Source organism: Xyrauchen texanus, chromosome 42 (genome assembly GCF_025860055.1).
Source record: "Xyrauchen texanus isolate HMW12.3.18 chromosome 42, RBS_HiC_50CHRs, whole genome shotgun sequence".
NCBI lineage: Eukaryota > Metazoa > Chordata > Actinopteri > Cypriniformes > Catostomidae > Xyrauchen > Xyrauchen texanus.
In genome coordinates, this window is record NC_068317.1 from 27,788,532 (window position 1) to 27,809,070 (window position 20,539).

Here is a 20,539-nt window from a genome sequence, read left to right on the forward strand (position 1 = left end):
TTGTTTAAACATTGTAAAAAGGTTGCTGTGTCACAAAAGCACACAATATCACACACACACATTCAACAATGCTTGTAAACCCACACTCACTCACACGTATAGTAACTACACAGGTTTGATGCCAATAATAAACATCAGTGCGTATCACTGACTCAGATATGTGAATACATATGCTTACCGCTTAAGTAAACGTGCAAGTGAGTATGACAGTGAATGAGAGAGACAGAGCGAGCCTATAATCAAGCACAGTTTAGCAGTGAGAAGGGTCACAGTGTAAACGGGAGGAGGAAAGCGAGAGAGAGAGAGAGAGAGAGTGAGATCGAGATCTCCCATCTGTGTTTATTCTCTGTACAGTGTAAGATCAGGCAGTCAACAGAGTATGTAAGAGACAAATAGACCTGTATGAAGAGCTCAAGAGGAATTTTTACTGATGGGAATCTGTCTCTGCTGGACATGTCAACCCTTTGCCTTTCTTTGCAAATGATCCTCTCTGATCTTTGACGTCTCTGCTCTGAGCACGCTTTCCCACCTGAGGAGTCTGTTTCTAGAGTCTGGTCTTTTGCAAACAGACCAGTTGACAGAAGAGTTGAAAATGTCAGAGCTCAGCTCCAAAAAACAAGGATTTAAAAAATGCAGGAGTGCCACTTTCAGCATTGATGGCTTCAGCTTCACTATTGGTAAGAACAGCTGGGCAGGTGTGTGTGGGTGGGTGGACGTGCGTTTGTTTGGCAAGCACTCATTTTTTATTTATTTTTTACTAGCGAGTGTGTTGCTGCTGTCAGTGGTTTTGTGCGCTTTTATAATTATACATTAGCACATAATACAGATTTAGCTTGAGAAAGCTAACTTTGTAAGGGTTAAAGGTGATGTAATCTTTTTAATATTTCAATGTTATTGTTAGTACTTTCTCCTTTCTTAGCTTAATATGCAGAGACAACTATAAATAAGCCATTCGTAGGTTGCTTTGTCTATAAATTGTAAACATTTTGGCTCTGTGGCACTATGAATACATTGCAGACATTGTTTGTTTGAGCATCCTGACCAGTCCAACAAAGCAACATTGGCTCAACCAATGGCATGCATTTGGGGCGGGACTATGTTTAGCTGACCAATGGAAGATGGAAAGAACTAGTGGCATAGATATTACTTCACCTTTCAACACGGTCTCATAACAAGTCGTAATAATAGAAAGTAATAATTTTGTAAGAGTACAAAAATGTATGGCTTTTACTCCCATTGATAAAAGTTAACGAAATTACAAACAATGGGCCTTATTTGCACGTACAGTATTTGTGCATGAAATCTGCATACGAACGTTTTCCCGAATATATCATGATTCACCAATAAGTTTGCAGAATTTTTTTCTACATTTGCGGAAAATTTTAAGACCAACTGAAACCGCACGTACACAAAAATCACATACATCCGGTGTCCTTATAAACATAATGACATAAATAGTTTTCATTTGTCATTTAACGTCATACAAAGTCCAGTAAACATACAAAAAGCCAAATCAATATTTGGTGTGACCACCTTTGCACTTTAAAACAGCACTAATTCTCCTAGGAACACCTGGACACAGTTTTCCTTGGTTGTTGGCAGATAGAATGTTCCAAGCTTCTTGAAGAATTCGCCACAGTTCTTCTTTCTATTTAGGCTTTCTCAATTGCTTCTGTCTCTTTATGCACTCTCAGACTGACACAATGTTTTGCACAGCACTTTATATATAGTATATACACCGATCAGCCACAACATTAAATCCACCTGCCTAATATTATGTAGGTCCCAGTGCCAAAAACAATGCCAACCCGCATCTCAGAATAGCATTCTGCGATTATATTCTTCTCACCACAATTGTACAGAGCGGTTATCTGAGTTACCATAGACTTTTGTCAGTTCAAACCAGTCCTGGCTATTCTCTGTTGACCTCTCTCATCAACAAGGCACTTCCACCCACAAAAATGCCACTCACTGGATGTTTTTTTGTTTTTGGCACCATTCTGAGTAAATTCTAGACACTGTTGTGTGTGAAAATCCCAGGAGATCAGCAGTTACAGAAATACTCAAACCAGCCCGTCTGGCACCAACAATCATCCATGTGATTTTCTAATCAGCCAATTGTGTGGCAGCAGTGCAGTACATATAATCATGCTGATATGGGTCAGGAGCTTCAGTTAATGTTCACATCAACCATCAGAATGGGGAAAAATGTGATCTCAGTGATTTGGACAGTGGCATGATTGTTGGTGCCAGATGGTGCCAGACCGGACACAGTTTGTATTGTGTAAATAATAATGAGTAACCAAATTTGATGTTTCCTTTCTTTAAATAAAGTGTAGATAAGGAGGCAAGATAAAATGTTATGCGTGCATTGTGTTAATTTGAAATCCTGTTTGTTGATCTCTATGGAAATACAAGTCATGCAATATCCTACGAATTCACCATCTTGTATATTTCGCTGTGTGTGCATGTGAAAGAGTTTCAGAAAGGGGATTGGACATGCCTCAAGGAGATAGTGAACTTAATACAAGCTGCTAAATTGGTTCAAGACATTTTGATCTCATTTAAATGCATTCTTTGCATGCAAATTCCCTCTTTCCTGGTGTGTCATAGTAACATAAAAGCAACAAAGTGATTATGACTCTTTCAGGCAGTCTCTAAGGGTTTCTTGAGTCGTCTGAGCACAATTAGATTACATAAGAAACACATTTTTTTCTGAACAAAATGATTCAGTGCCTACGATTTCTCTCTGTTCTCCAAAAGACTGAATTCTTTTATTGCTCTGTCAGATGGTGAAGGACACAATGTCAGGATGCTGATTTTTCTGACAGGCTTCAGGGTTAGCAGGCTGATTTCAGCAGGAACAATACAATACGAGCCCGATAAGCAATGTGACATGACAGTTGTTATGGCTGAACATTGGATGGCTGTTATACTCCTAAAAGGTCAAAGGCTTGTATAACTTACCACAATCAGGTGATGAATTGAGAAAACGAAGCAGTGCCCAAATGGGTCTGCCCAATGGATTCCAAAAGTGTGAGAACACTAATGAAATTTTGAATTGGCATTTTTTTATAATTGAATGCAATATTTTTCATGAATTATATTATTAGAATAACAAATTGGGTTTTAGTTGCACAAAAAAAAAATCTTAAGAATTTCTTAGTTATTGAGTCGCGTGACTCCACGTAAGCATCGGACGTGTGAACGCCGAGCTCTGCGGACTCGTTTTGCTTTGAGATTCGATACACTCTGTTCCATAACTATACTAGGAGAACAATATGTCAAAGATTTCAAAATCCTCTGGCTCTGGAGACACAAAAGTCACTTACATGCTCAAGATGACACCCCTGAGCAGGCCACGGGCCCAGGAGTCGGTTTGGTTGGAGAGATGCAGGAAATGCAGCGAGAGATGCTGAACACATCGACAATACTGACGAAAGTCATTGCTGACTTGGAGGATCTTGCTGTGATATGTTGATCGATCACTGCCATGGAGGCGAAGTTTACTGATGTAGTCACAAGAGTGGGGGATGTCGAAAAATGGATTTTGAGTTTATTTTGTGGAGGATTTCATGCAAAGTCATTGGAGCGAGCAAGACATTTGCTTGTACTCATGTTGCAGCTGAGTTGACCGGCTCACTGAACATTCGTTTGACTGTTTGAAGAATCTGCACCTTCTTTTTGTGCTGGTTAAGCCTATCGGAACAGTGCGCCACACCAGTTTCATGGATGAAGCTACATGCTCTATGTGTTTATACTGCTTATTGGCTGGAGTTTGTTTTATAGATTATCTTTTGCTGTGTAATTCTGTCTCAAAAATGTGTATAGAAAGACTTGAGCAATCCAACGGCAAGGTAGACACAAAGGCTATCGTAGGCATGCATGGACTGTTTGAGTTGGGAGGGATGGGGTTAATGTGCACATTATTCTTTTTTCAGTTTTTTTTTTGTTTTGTTTTTGTTCTTGGGGATGTTCAAGGTTTGATTGTTGCACTATGTTGGAATGTGGTTGTGACAGGGCGGAGGGCAGGCCAGGTATCAGAGAACTCTCTCTCTCTCCTCTCTCCCACTGCTGCTCTGTGTTGACCTATCCCTCTCTTTTTTATAATGTTTTTTATAACGATCGCCGTTACGGCGTGTAGGTGCCACCTTGGTTTTTGTTTCCCTCCCCTTGTTCCCTCCCTCATCCTGGTAGACAGTGATTAGGCACGCCTCTCTTCAGGGAAGGGGGTAGGTCATTCCGGGTGCTCCCCAGCCTGAGAGAACGAGGGAGGAATGTGGCAGGGCGGAGGGTGGGGCCGGGTCGTGATGCTACACACCCGGCCCCTAATCAGGCTAATCAAGCCTCAGAGAGGGATAAAGGCCGAATGAAGACTGCAGTGGGACAGAGAGAGAGATTTATGGGCAGCTATCCGACACCTTTGTGTGTTTGTCTTTTTATTTCAGTTACTTATTAAAATATAATTTATATTGTCAAGCCGGTTCTCCTCCTTTCCATTAATATCTTTAAAATGGTCTTTATAATCTTGCCTTTGACAAACAATCTTTTTATTATTATTTCTCTTCTGAAGCGTAAGAAATATGATATGGTTCCTTCAAGAAACGCACCTTTCTCTGCAGGAGGGTGAAAAATTTGTAAAGATATGAGGTGGGCATTTTTTTATAGTGCTGCTCGAGTAAGAGCAGGGGAGTCATTACACAGATAAGTAAACTTCTACAATTCAAATGTCTCAAAATGAGCTAAGATAAATTATTTATCTTTAGTTATTATTATTATTGTTTTATCTGAAATTCAGGGACAACATTTTATTTTGGCTAAAATGTATGCACTTAAGGTTGATGATCAGGGCTTTTTTTTAATAGATCTTTAAGGGATGTTGCAAGCTGCTGGCCCCCCTCATGATATAATATTGGGAGGAGACTTTAATCTTTTGATGGACTCAGTCCTTGATCATAGTGAAGAAAAAGTGTGCAAGCCCCTTAGCGCAACACTGACGCTTCACATCATGTGTAAAAAAATCATACATATATTTGGATACTTTTGAACCCATCTGGTAGGGACTATAATGTTTATTCATCAGTCCATAAGATTTACTCTAGAATATATATGTATATATATATTATTTCTAAGTCCCTCATTTCATCTGTTGTTGATTGCTACAGAACTGGCTCAACTTTTGCTAGAAGTTTATACAGAATCATTAAAGAATGGAAAGCTTCAGCCAACCATGACACAAGCCAGGATCAGTCTGATTCTTAAAAAGGACAAAGATCCCAAGCGAGTGTAAGAGTTACTGTCCAATTTCCCTGATCCAGCTAGACGTTGAAAATATTGTCAATAATTTTAGCTAACCGATTAAGTAAAGATGACATCTCTTAAACATATAGATCAGGTGGGGTTCATTCGGGGCCATAGCTCTTCTGATAACATTAGGTGTTTCATCAATATCATGTGGTCAGTGGCGAATGATCAGACTCCGGTCGCTGCTATCTCACTTGATGCCGAAAAAGTATTTGATATGGTAGAATGGGATTATCTATTTAAGATTTTGGAAATGTATGGGTTCAGGAATACTTTTATTGGATGCATTAAGTTATATATATAGACACCCGGTAGCGGCAGTAAAAACAAATTGATTAATTTCAGATTATTTTACTCTGGATAGGGGCCCCCGGCAGGGTTGGCCTCTTTCCCCATTATTCCAGTCTTGCCCTGGAACCTTTAGCAGCTGCGATAAGAAAGGAGGAGGATTTTCCAGGGTTGATGGCGGGAGGTGTGGCGCATAAGCTTCTGCTTTACACAGATGATATTTTATTATTTGTCTCCGACCCCACTAGATCTATGCCTTGCCTCAACAGATTTATTAATTCCTTTTCTAAGTTCTCAGGATACAGCGTTATATTTATCTCTGACAGCGTTCTGCCTGGTAATTTGTGTATTTTATCCCCAGCAAATCTGTGTGATTTAGTTCATTGAGTTAATTTTAATAAAAAGGTTTTTGAGCATTGTGGGCAGGTGGGCTTCAATACATTAATCTATGATTGGGAAGGTTAATGTTATTAAAATTAATTGTATTTCAAAATTCAACTACCTGCTACAATCTCTCTCTATAGATGTCCCCCTCTCTTATTTCAAGCAATTTGTTAGCATAGCGAAGTCCTTCATTTGGAATGATAAACGTCCCAGATTACATTTCAGTAAGTTGCATAGGCTGATTGACAAAGGTTGGCTAGGCATACCCAAGATTTTGTTTTATTATTATGCATGCAGACATTTGGCTCATTGGTCGCTTCAACCTGAGAGAGCCCCTCCCTGGTTTTGTATTGAACAGGAAGTTCTTGCCCCTATTTCGCCATTGCAAAACCTTTCTATCAAACTAATTGGAGAAGTTAAGTTACACCCCTTTATCTTGCATTTGCACATATTTGTATGGATAAAAGTGTCCAGAGTGTTTAATTCAGACATTTATTTTAATGTAGCCTCGAGCATTTAGCTGAACCCAAATGATGTATTAAGTCACCTTTTTGCTGGACAGAGTGGATTGAGAGGGAGGGAGGTTTATACACTCGGTTACCTATATGAGAGTAGTGATGAGATCCTTTGAAAATATGGTTCAACATTTTGCGATTCCCAGATCTCAGAGTTTTTTAGGTATTTACAGCTGCACCACCTGCTCCGTACTATTTTTGGGAAAAGCATACAACCCCCTAAAGCGGCAGATTGTCTGGGAGTGGTGATTTCTACTTTTGGAAAACGTCATGAGGCATCAGAGTACTACTCCCTACTAATTTGTGGAGTGGTGGTGGTGTAGTGGTCTAGAGCACATAACTGTTAATCTGGTAATCAGAAAGTCACTGGTTCGATCACCACAGCCACCACCATTGTGTTCTTGAGCAAGGCACTTAACTCCAGGTTGCTCTGGGGGGATTGTCCCTGTAATAAAAGCGTCTGCCAAATGCATAAATGTAATTCAGAGTATGGGGGATGGAGCTTCGGTTTCTCTCAAGAGATTATGGGAGAAAGATCTAAACTTGGTATTGGAGGAGAGTGTGGGCTAGGATAAAAAAAAACATAAAGTCTACATATAGAAATGCAAGGGTGCATTTTATGCAATTTAAGATTTTACATCGATTCTATTGGACCCTCTATAGATTGTATAGGCTTGGTCTGTTAAGATTCAAGAATTTTGGTTGAGGGTTCAGAGTTTTATGTGTGACGTATTGGGCACTCAAATTCATTTAGCCCCAGACTCTGTATTTTAGGCGATGAGTCGGTCATTAATATAGGGGATACACATAAAAAATTGGGTCCTGGCCAGTGTTATGATCGGCAGACAGATTGTTCTTAGGGGAATGGAAGATGGCTGGAAAACCCCCATTTAAGTGTGGTGCACAGGTGGTGGCATTCGTGGAAATGTCATGTAGAAGGCTAGAAAATGTTTATTCATTTCATAAAAAATGGGGGTTAAATGTTGATTCTGTGAATATATGTTTTGCTTTTCTTTGTCAATTGTGTGAATCAATAAAATGTGTTAATCAAAAATAATATTAAGAAGAGGTTCTAAGATTACAGGGAATTCCTCCTTTAAGAGCTTAGTTAGTATTAGCTCTGACATACATGTAGTGGATTTTGATGTTTTGATCAAATTTTCCTAGTTCTTCATGACTATGACAGCAAAGGATTGAAGTTGTATGTGAGGAAAATAATGAGACACTGTTTTCTGAGGTGCTGTGACAGATAATTGCATAATTGCAATTTTATCAGAAAAGAAATTCATGAAGTAAAAAAAAAACAAAAACAAACAAGTAATAATTTCTTAGTTATTAATATGCCCCCCTTTTGCTTTAATGAAAGTATGCACTCATGCTGTCATGGACTCCTAAAGGACCTAAAGGTCTATGTTATCCAGCATGATTTGAGAATGTTCCAAAGAGCATCTTGTGTTCTTCTAAGGAATCAACGAAATCTGACCTTTGTATATATGAGATAACATGGTCAATGTCACTTAAACTCACATGGTAAACTGCACTACTTAAAGTTTCCAGTGATATTATGATGTCAGCTGATTCTTGGAAGCACAGTGTTAGTTTTATTGGACCTCTCATCCGCCTTTGACACTATAGACCATAATATTATTATTATTAAACTTCAGGATCTGGTAGGGATATTTGGATCAGTTTTAAAATGGTTTTCATCTTACCTTTCTGGTAGAAGTTTTAGTGTTTTTATAAATCAGATCATGTCAGATACTTCAGGCTTATCGAGTGGGGTACCTCAGGGTTCGATCTTGGGACCAATTCTCTTCCTTGTGTACATACACCCTCTAGGACAGATAATCGGTCAGTTTAGTGAGGTTTCTTATCATCTGTATGCAAACGACATTCAGTTGTACTGCTCTTTTACGTCTTCTGAGTTACATAAACTGTCCTCTCTTATCGACTGTCTGACTAGTATCAAGCAGTGGTTAAATGATAACTTCTTAGTCCTGAACTCCGCTAAGACTGAAACACTTATAATTGCCCCTGAGCAAAGCATCGCTCAGATAAAGCAACGTATCTCAGAAGTTTAGGTGTGGTTTTTGATTCTGCCATGTCCTTGGAGCAACACTCAAAACAACTTATCAAAAATAGTTTCTTTCAATTAAGGAACATATCCAAAATAAGAGTCCTGGTATCTAAGGCCGAACTGGAGATGATCATTCGTGCTTTTATTTCATCTAGTTTAGATTACTGTAACAGTCTATTTACTTGTCTTAATAAGAAAGAGCTTTATCACCTTCAGACTGTTGCTGCAAGGCTTTTAACCCACACCAGTAAAACGGCACACATCACACCTGTTTTAGCTTCTCTTCACTGGTTACCAGTGCAATTTAGAATGTGTTTTAAAATGCTGGTTCTTACCTTTAGAGCCCTACAAGGACAAGCGCCCCCTTACATCTCTGACCTGATACAGCTGCGCACGTCCTCACGTAGTCTGAGATCAACTGGTCAGAGATTTTTAATTGTTCCCCATACACGTTGTAAAACTAGAGGGGACCGTTCTTTTTAAGCAGTGGCACCTAAAGTGTGGAATGCTTTGCCTCCTTCCTTGCGCTCCTTGGATTCGGTGGAAAATTTTAAAACACAGTTGAAAACTCTTTTATTTAAAGAGGCTTTTAGCTAGACTGTAGGGTGGTTAGGCCTGTCTGATATGTATTTCTGTTTGTTTATGTTTTTTGGTTTAGTTATTTATTTGGATCATATAGTGTCATGTATTTATTTATGTTGTGTATTCCCCTTTTCTTGTGAAGCACTTTGTGATTTTTATCTAAGAAATATGCTATATAAATACATTTTACTTACTTACGTTTGTGTAGCGACCTAGAAGTAGTGCAAATATTAAATATTTGCTCTTTATTTAATGTCATAGCATTTATAACAAAACTTTATAACTATTTCCAGGTTTAAATTAGACATTAAATCATAGATTTACATTGTGGTCTCTGACTTTTCTACCCTGTTTCTGTGTTAAAAACACTAGCTATGTGATAATTTAGAGTCTCAATATGTCAGATTCATTTTAATAGATGAAACAAATCCTCACTGGAACCTGTTTATTATAAGCCTGTATGTGTGTGTGCTGTAAAGGAAGCACACACAAACAGTCATCAAGGGTTTTCTCCCGTGGATCACCCATGCTGCCTGTGCGATTACCATCTCCATGGTCACTAGCGGAGGCAGGATGTGATGTCAGAACCTAGTGATTCTTGCCTCTGTTTGACAAACAACCTCAACCCATCCCTTTCCCATAGTTCTGCCTACGTGTGTGTGTGTGTTTGTGGGCAGAACACCTAATGGGGCCTTATTAAGACACTTGTTGGTTAGTGAGTAAGTCTCTTGGGTTAGAATGCAAAGTCTGTATGGAGACCTAAAGTGCATCTCAAATGATGTACAGTACTATTAACTATGCACTTGGCCATCTAGTATATTTTCAAACAGTAGTGCCATCTCAAATGGATCAACAGCATTTTTATGACAAGGAAGCTTTTGTCATTTCAGTTGAAAGAAGTGACATTCCAAATGCACACAATGTGTTGCCACTAGCTTTAAATGTCACAACTTGTTTTCCTGCCTTTAAATCTTTGTATATTTATATATGAATTTCAAATTCATAGTAGGGTTGTGTATCTAAATCTACACCTGTGAATCAACAACCACTGTGTATCCATCCATCCATCCATCCATCTTCAACCGCTTATCCGAAGTCGGGTCATGGGGGCAGCTGCTCCAGCAGGGGCCCCAAACTTCCCTATCCCGAGCCACATTAACCAGCTCTGACTGGGCTGACCCGAGGCGTTCCCAGGCCAGTGTGGAGATGTAATCTCTCCACCTAGTCCTGGGTCTTCCCGAGGCCTCCTCCCAGCTGGACGTGCCTGAAACACCTCCCTAGGGAGGCTGGCCAGGGGCATCCTTACCAGATGCCCAAACCACCTCAACTGACTCCTTTCAACGCAAAGGAGCAGCTGCTCTACTCCGAGCTCCTCACGGATGACTGAGCTCCTCACCCTATCTCTAAGGGAGAAGCCCGCCACCCTTCTGAGGAAGCCCATTTCGCCGCTTGTACTCGCGACCTAGTTCTTTCGGTCATGACCCAACCTTCATGACCATAGGTGAGGGTAGGAACAAAATTGACCGGTAGATCGAGAGCTTTGCCTTTCGGCTCAGCTCTCTTTTCAGTGACAACGGTGCGATAGAGCTGAGTGCAATACCGCCCCTGCTGCCCCGATTCTCCGGCCAACCTCCCGCTCCATTGTCCCTCACTCGTGAACAAGACCCCGAGGTACTTGAACTCCTTCACTTGGGGCAAAACCTCATTCCCTACCTGGAGTACGCACTCCATCGGTTTCCTGCTGAGAACCATGGCCTCAGATTTAGAGGTGCTAATCCTCATCCCAGCTGCTTCACACTCGACTGCCAAGCGATCCAGTGAGAGCTGAAGGTCACGGACCGATGATGACATGAAGACAACATCATCTGCAAAAAGCAGCGATGAGATCCCCAGCCCACCGAACCGCACACCTTCCCCACCTCGACTACGCCTCGATATCCTGTCCATGAATATCACAAACAGGATTGGTGACAAAGCGCAGCCTTGGCGGAGACCAACCCCCACATGGAATGAACTCCGACTTTGTGCCGAGGACCGGACACAGCCCTCGCTTTGGGCGTACAGGGATTGGATCAGCCCTAAGAAGGGACCCCCACCCCGTACTCTCAAGAGCACCTCCCACAGTCTCTCCCGGGGACCCGGTCATACGCCTTCTCCAGATCCACAAAACACATGTAGACCGGATGGGCATACTCCCAGGCCCCCTCCAGGATCCTTGCGAGTAAAGATCTGGACCGTCGCTCCACGGCCAGGACGAAAACCGCATTGTTCCTCTTCAATCTGAGGTTCGACAATCGGCCGAACCCTCCTCTCCAGCACCTTGGAGTAAACTTTACCAGGGAGGCTGAGAAGTGTGATACCCCTGTAGTTGGCACACACTCTCTGATCCCCCTTTTTGAAGAGGGGAACCACCACCCCGTTCTGCCACTCCTTAGGCACTGTCCCAGATTTCCACGCAATGTTGAAGATTTTACACCACTGTGTAATTACACTGAATTCTTGGTTAATTTTAAGTTAGACAAAACAAAATGAATGATTTGTATTATGTTTTTGATTCATTAAAGGAATGGGCTGATAAAAGTTATTTGTTCTGTAGGAAGCGCTGGACGTTTGCAGTGTATATTCAAAAGAACCGAATCGTAAGAGTCATTCGTACAGGAATTGGACTGCAATGGCCACACTTCATGATGTTATAGATTCAAATAAACCGGCTCAGAAGAGTAATTAATTCGGGTATCAGATCATGCTGTATATTTCACGCTACAGATTCAAATGATCCAAATCATAGAAGGTTTCTTCGGGAATCGGACTACACATCGCGCTTTAGATATATATACAACAGCATATATATCATTCTTATATGTATATGTATGTATAATATATATATATATATATATATATATATATATATATATATATATATATATATATATATATATATATATATATATATATATATATTAGGGCTGTCAAGCGATTAAAATTTGTAATCAAATTAATTACATGGTGTCCCGATTAATTAATCGATTAATCGCATATATAAATATTTGCTGAGAAAGCCCCTCATATAACAATAATTCAATATATAAAGATTATACATATTTATATCAATATATAATTATACATAGTTATCTTTAAATATTTAAAAATTATATATATATATATATTCAGATAATTAAAATGCATTACATTCTTGTAGCAGAAGAGTTAATCATTGATAAGACAATACAAAAAGCGGCTTTATAATGTGTATTGTTTACTACCATATTATTGATCATAAGTCAATCATTGGCATACAGTTCACAGCAATCCATTTCACAAGTGAATAAGTCAATCAGTTGGAGATTTATTATGAGGACTTGTTTAAGAGTCTGTCAATGTACACCTGCATCAGACATGCTTGTGTAGCATCTCGGTTACATCATAAACATAAAATGTTTAGTTCACTGTGTTGAGTTAAATATAGTTTAATACTCAATCTTTAAACACATCTTGAGATTTCTTAGTTTGCATTTGTGCTCCTTCAAGTGTTGAATGCAAGAACTGTGTTGTGGGTTGTTTTCTTCACTGTATAAACTGTGCCTTGCTCATACAGCTGAAATTTCACCTCTGGAGTATACAGGTGGTACTACAAGCTTGCATTTCTCAGGAATCTTCCTTATTATGGTGCGATTAATTGTGTAAATTTTTTTAACGTGTTATTTTTTGTCAAATTAATCGCACTGAATTAACGCGTAAAATCGACAGCCCTAATATATATATATATATTGTATATATACAGCAAATATATAAATAATTTACAGTATGTACAAGTTTGTCACAATTTTAAATCAGTCAACATACAGTACAATTGGTATATTTCTGTTGAGGTGGGATAAATGTATGGAAAAAGCAGTCCTTGCAAGTTACCTGGGAGGGAAGGCATGGGTGATCGTATATGCCCCTCACTGGGGGCCTTTCTTTCGTCAGGTTAGACGAGTAGTGTGAGCTGCCCAAGGGGAGTCATTATCGTTAATGAAGAGTCCTTTCTCCTCTCCTGAGAACTGACTTGTTGGACACTCAGCAGTCTGAAGAACTCGCTGTGCTAAAGGCTCCTCTCTGATTTCCCTCTCATTACCTCCGTGCCCCCTGCAGACTGGCAGTCCCCACTTAACAACCTCACATCTGTCTCTGACGCTCTCTCTCCTTTTTCATGTTATAGTTTTTTTACCCCTTTCTTCAGCTGTCTTTTTATTAACTTTTGTGATTTGCAGTGTTTCAGATTTTTACTGGCTTTCATTCCCCTAAGTGACTATTTTCTCTGTCATCACATAGATGTGTCCCTGCACAAGATTTAAATTATGCTATTTTTTATAGGAAACTTCAAGTTTGATAAGATCGTATACAGTGGCCTCAAAAAATAAAACATATCCTGTATCACTTTCTTTCTTTTGTGGAACGCAAAAATATATCTTAGGTAGAAGTTTAAAGGTAATATAAAAAGTAATTTGATGATAACTTTTGATGCAGACAGAATCTTTTTTTGTCATGTTTATCATAGTAAGAGGTTGACGCCTACGGTATCTAGGTTTATAGTTGACAAATTGTTTTGCGATATTGATTTGCGTTATGTTTTTATTTAAATTATTTTTAAAGCTGAAATGTGCAACTTTTTTATGTAAAATTACTTTCTCATATCCTCGCCTAATATGTAGAGACAATATGTCAACCATTCATACAGACCGGTCTCCTCAAAAACTGTAAACACTGTGTCTCTGTGGCACTATAAAAATCACTCTGTTTGAGAGACCTGTCCAGCCTTAAACAGCAACATTGACTCAATTATTCGAATCATTAGGGGCCAAGCCACGAGGTGGCCACAAGGTGGTCCACTCGTTAGCGATGAGCGAAACGGAAAATTCTCTTAGGACTTTCTATCAGCTGTTGGCCGCTATAGTATAGGGAAAAGTCAAGGGAGGGAGAGTGCCCTGGACTGGAGTTGATCCATGTTGGAGGATGGTATGTTTTGTTATGTTATTTCTATACTCTGCTTGAAAGCTTCACATTTTGTTGACCAGCTATTGGAAGCTTGCTTCTAAAACAACCAGGTCAATTTAACTGTTAAACTTTACGCAACACAATGAGCTAGTAGCTAACAGCTAGCAGTCGTGTTATTGTTTTTGTCAGTTTGCGTTGCAGTAGAGGAGGCGCAACTATGACGATCATCCTATGATCCCACCCAAGTTGAGGTGGCACTAAACTGCAGTGGGAATGTAAACTCAGAAAAGTAAACCAAGTAGAGTTGAGGCAAGTCGAACCGTAACGTGCAGTGGAAAAGTGCTATAAGTCAACTACTCTTTGGGTCCTATGGGACCTATAGGCCAAACAGGCAATTTAGGGGGCGTGGCCCCTTAATGGCTGCTTCCAGCTATATTTATTAGTTAGATTTCACATTCCAAAGTTTAAACTTAAGTAAACATTTACCAAAAAGAGGCTTTTTTTTTTTCTTTTGCTCTCAAATAAATTAAAAACAGTCTAGATAATGTTAAGAAAAAACTGTACAAGGAGAAAAGCTGTAAAAACGTAACTGATGCACTGCTTTGAGGATTTCTGTGACGTTCATTCATTCATTCATTTTCTTGTTCATTTACATTTTATTTAAACCCCTGGTTATTTATTTATTTAGGCTATTGAGTAAAGGGTATACAAATCTAATTGTTCTGACTTCTTAGCATTACAAAATGTTTAGCAATTACAAAAAAAGTTATACCATACAATTGGGATGAATGATTCACTAGCGAGCGAATCGGTTTAAACGAGTCATTAACAAGAACCTATTTCTAAAAGTATACTCACCAATCCCCTGTCCCCCGTCCCCTGAGATTCAGTTCTGGTAGCTGCAAATGTGAGGTGTTTCTGGATGCATTTAAGCTTCCGTTGTGATATTAGTGTTTAAAATGTGCGAGAGGTCTGCTGCTGATTAATTGTGCAGTGTCGTTAGTTATCCTGCAGAGGGAGCTCTTTATTCAGTTTTTCCAGCGATGCACTTCCTCTGTGCAAACAACAGCTTCTGCTAGTCATCCATTCAATAACCAATGAAAGACATGAAAGCTACGACACATTTTTAACAAGGAGCTGTTATTTTTAGCAGAAACCTTTAATGTAAACATAGAAAAGCCTGATATCCCTATTACAGCTGACAGCATCAGATGTCAATAATGATTGTTACATTGTATTATTAATATTTTAAGTATTATATATTTGTATTTATAGTATTTTAAAGATTCAAGTATTGCACATTAATTGTAAAATGTTGCAAAATTAGCTGCAAAAATAAAGGGCATCTTGTGGAGCAATTGCTTCTGTTTCACACGTGACAAAAAAAGTCTGAGAACAAGCTGGTCCTGAATAAATAATTTAATCAATTACAATAATGACATCTGTGCAATTTTATTTTCTACTCTGTGCTTGTGCATTGTGGGATTTAAATGTATCTAAGAGGCTTGAGTTCAGTTCCATTTAATGATTCGTTCAGTGACCATTTCTGGTGTTACCAGAAGGTGGTGACAAATGAGTGTCTTGTGTGAAATGAGTTAGTCACTGAAACAACTATAAAAAATAAAAAAGTATTACTTTAAAATGTGTATGTCTACAAACCTTCAAAGAGACTTTAGTAGAGGATTTAAGACAACAATGATAGTCCTATAATTATTATAAAGAGTTTCAATAACGTCTGTATGTTTGCATGTATAAAAAAGCATGTCTACGATATATATATTGACCAGTAAAATACATATGTTCAAAGAATGCAGCAGATCTATCACATTGTGCAAGAGAGCTCCCAGTTTTGTTCATCGGTTGATAATTGTTTGGGTGGATAACGTTTTTTACACAAAATGCTTACTTTAAATATGTGTTCACAAGAGTCGTATGTTAAAATTGGGTGTTTGATATGGATAATTTTTTGCATATGGATTGCATGTGTGTAGTTTGACCATGTTGTGTATAACTTATTTAATGTTTTATATCCTAGAATGTTTTCCAGTTTAGTAAATAAGTACATGTTAAATGTGAAATTATGTGTAATGAGAATCGTATTGTTCAAAATGGTATACGTGTCCTTAAAGCCTGGCTAGAAATGCATAAAATACTTTGAGTGATTTAGGCATGTGTTAAATGCATAAGATGCTTTGAGTGGTTTGAGTAAGTACTTAAGTACATTGGGTGCTGTGAATGATATAATCATTTATTTCATTTGTTGTATTTAGTTGTACCATATTTCAATTTAGTAAAAAAATGAAAGCTGTGGTTGCCAGAATAATTATGTAAAAAATAAAGTAAAAATGTAAACAACTTTACAGAACAACCTGTACATTTTACAGTTTAAAACTGTTGTTTTTACAGTATATTTTACAGTGCAGAACCATTGTTTAGATTATTACATGATAAACTTAATATATTAACCTTTGTTACTGTAAAAATCTGCTTTTCACTTTATAATGTATTGTTAACCACTGTAGTAAATACAGACAGTCACATGATGACTAATTTCATCAATAGTTGCCCTTCCAAGAGCAATGACCAATAAACATGTAGTCAGTGCTCAGTGTGACTTACACAAACACTAAACACCATCAGGGTAACACGTGAAATTAAATTATGCATTACATCAAATATAATACAGAACACCCAAAGTACATAAATTATATTAAATATAAGAAACATAACTATTCCCACAAAATACAAGGAAATGTAATGGGTCACGCAGGGAATTTTGGGAATACCCGATTATGTTTTTTTACAGTTATTTTAACAATAATTTATTCTCTTGTTAAAATAATATAAATTTTAACTGTTAATCACATGAGAAAATCATTCTTTTTACATCTAAACAAATGTCATTTTTACAACATTTTACCTATAAAAATACATATTTTACGGTAACTACTCATTAACCAATACATGTTTTTACTGTAGCATTGTTACAGTCTTTTACTGTACGGACAATTTTTTACAGTGTACTGCCTCATCGACCACTGTTCCGTCAGAATAAAACCCCAAAATATATTTTTGTATCGTGGTGATTATTTACAACCCACCGGCTACACATATTTAACACAGATCTAGTAATCGGCTTAAATTAACAAAAACAACCAATCAAATTTTTACCTCACAAGCATAATGTAAGAAGATGAACGTATGGAAGACACGTGTGCTGACATAAACTCCACTTACAATGTGTGCTTAAAAGATGTGTCTTTTGTTGTTTTTTTCTGCAGTGCATCTCACATAATGCTGCCAATCAAGAACGATATGCCAATAAATACAGTAACTCTTGTTTGTGTGTTCCTCATTTCTAGATTATTTATTTAGATCAACATCAACTGAATAATCGAGTATTGTAGAAAGCAACTTAAATGAATTGATTAGCTAGTCTAACCACATGAAACTCATCTGTGATTGGATGGATGGTTGCTCAATCAGCCCAAAGTAACACAAAGAACACTCTATACACCCCTGTTGAAAGTATCAACTTTGTCTCAGATGTGTCTTAAAATTTGCTTTTAAGGATGATTAACAATAGGCACAAAGGGGGAAACTGTTGACATACTGTACACATATCTATCTAATCTTTTTCTATAAAATATGATAGAGGGAAATGAACAGATATTCTACTCAGGTAATTTGATCATGGAAGAATTTGCAGTTCATATCGAAATCTCTGACTTTTGAATGCAGACTTTGTATCTTGGTAAATCTGAGCACATTGCAAGACATTGTGGAGATCTTTGAATCTCTAAAGGAGACACGTGAGATTACTCCGGTCTTCCATTTTATAATTTGCTTTCCATTGAAGTTGTCAAGGAAAAGCAATTCAGATTGTAAAGAGATCTCAGTTGTGAATCTTTTGTTCTTATCTCCCTCCTTCCTCTTTCTGCCAACATATTCCTTCCTTATATCAGAAAGCACAATTGAAAACTACAGCATCATGTCCATATTTCATATTTCTCATTCTCTACTTCCTCCACATTGTACATTATATGTTATTGAAGCACCCGATAGCATTGCAAAACTCGCAAAGTTAAGCTACATCCATCTTCTTTTTCTCCACAGTGGCGAACGAAGCAGGAGAGAGCAGTTCGAGGCCTCTGGCACGCTTCGCACGTGAGTATCGGCAATCAGACACGTGATTCAAACTAAGCTGACTCATTACTTCAAAAATATGTTTCCTGGACAGTTCACAGTTTAAGATAAGTTTCTAGTGATCAAACACAGATTTGTAATTATAACTCCAGGGAGAGGTGTTTGAAATCCTTCACATTGTCAATGTGCCATCTGGAAGCTAGGTGGCAGAATCAACCCAACATACAGCCATGTGTGAGTGTGTGATCTGTTTTCCTGTGGACAACTCAGGTCATCTTCACATTGGTCCGCTGTTTAGCACAACAGTCACCTCACACTTTATCAGCTGTCTTAGTTACGTACATACTTTTCCCATTCTTTTAAATCCTTAAGCCAGCTCAGAGATGACAAATGTTGATTTCAAAAAAGTAAAAATAAATACTCGGATATCGACGCACCAGTTTTGTAAAGGTGCATCCATGCCATTACATGTTGGTGTCTTTTTCTCTCTTTATCTTTGTCATTATATTTTTTCCTCTCTCCACCCTGGTCTTGCATTCTGTTGTCCACACCCATTTGAGCATTTGATCTCTGATTGCTGCATCAGGTTCCAAGTCTCAGAATGCTTTGTGGAATGCCATCACAGCGGGCATCGGGATCAAGGACAAGGACAAGCGTGGCATTCTGATTGACCCCCGGAGCCCGGAGGAGATTCTAGCCGATGACCTGCCCACTGTCGACAGCCCTGATGCCATGGAGAAGACCGCAATCAGGTTTGATGGGCATCAGACAGTTCAACCCAACATGAAAATGATGTCATCATTGTCTCACCCTCATGTCGTTTCTCACCTGTATAACTTTCATTTTGCTATGGAACACAAAATGAAAAGCTTAGAAGAATGTTCACACTGCTCTCTTACATACAATGAAAGTGGATGGTGACTAGGGACTGTAAAGGTTTAAAAATGACAAAACATTTATAAAAGTAGTCCATATGAATTGTGCACACTATTCCAAGTCTTCTGAAGCTATATTATAGTTTATCTTAGACATTGTGCTGTAAATAATTCATTTGTGTTCCACAAAATAAAGAAATGCATACAGGTTTGGAACAGAAATAATGAAATTATAAAAATGTTTGGGTGAACTATCACTTTAAATGCTTTCAGTGCCATGAACTAAGTTGTGGAAAAATACTATCCCTTTTCTACTTCTTATCCAAAATTGCTGTTAACCTATAAAGCCAAGCTGGATGAACGAACATGCTCTTTGAACAGGAATTATGCAGGAATTATGTCTCTTAAAGTGGTATTTTTCACTCATAAGCACAGCTGATAGGAGTCGGACAAGTTAGGATAACTGCGGAATAACTTCTCTTTTTGATCAAACCAGGCATGATAGTAGAAAAAGAAATAAAGGATCCAATTCTTGAACCAAAAAGATGAAATAGAAGTCCTGCAAATAACTTTTTTATTCTCTGTATCTTTTAGAAAAACACCTACTGAGGCTGTAAAGAATCTAGAAACCAAAACGCTGATCTGAATAGCCTGAAATGTGACCTTAAGAAATGTTCTCTTAAGAAGATGATAAAACCATTGAAGAATCTTAATTTTGTTTATTTATTAATAGTGCATTTGTGCTTAGAAAACAGACTCTGGGCTATTGAGAGGTCAGCGCATAAACTCTCATATTATATAGAAATGAAAAAGCACAAAAATAACATCCAAATTGCTTTGAAGATTTTTGGTTATGGTGATCAGGTGCTGCTCTGTTGCTGATTCTCTTTTATGATATCTTGTGACGTAACAGAGGGAATCTGTTCAGCCATCCCAGAGGACAATTTTATTGTTCAGAGGTTGCTCTTTCATATAGCTCAGTAGACTTTTACTCACCCTTATGCCATGTGTATGACTTTCTAACACAAAAGTAGATTTTTAGAAGAATATCTCAGCTCTGTAGGTCCTCACAAAGCAAGATTTTGAAGCTCCAAAATGCACATAAAGGCAGCATAAAAGTAATCCATAAGACTCCGGTGGTTAAATCTATACCTTCAGAAGCGAAACTACAAATTATCCTCCCTGCCCAGTAGGTGGCGATATGCATGAACAATACAAATTGTCAAAAACAAAATAAGAAGAATGTGAAAGTGAAATTGGAGATTGATTGTAAAAAAAAGACTTAAATATTGATCTATTTCTCACCCACACCCATTATATTGCTTCTGAAGATATGGATTTAACAACTGGAGTTTTATGGATTAGTTTATGCTGTCTTTGTGTGCTTTTGG

General features: G+C 38.2%; 1 protein-coding gene across 3 annotated transcripts in view; it reads left to right on the plus strand.

Moving 5' to 3' along the window:
• The first annotated feature begins 403 nt into the window (after positions 1-403).
• Positions 404-20,539, plus strand: part of LOC127634836 (dual specificity calcium/calmodulin-dependent 3',5'-cyclic nucleotide phosphodiesterase 1A-like) — a 113,792-nt gene continuing 93,656 nt past the window's right edge. For all 3 annotated transcript variants that reach the window (XM_052114533.1, XM_052114534.1, XM_052114535.1), the window contains exons 1-3: positions 404-677; positions 18,244-18,294; positions 18,860-19,025. In XM_052114533.1, coding sequence (XP_051970493.1) covers positions 593-677; positions 18,244-18,294; positions 18,860-19,025 — 302 coding nt within the window. In that variant the 5' untranslated portion in view covers positions 404-592. The remainder of the gene's footprint in view (positions 678-18,243; positions 18,295-18,859; positions 19,026-20,539) is intronic.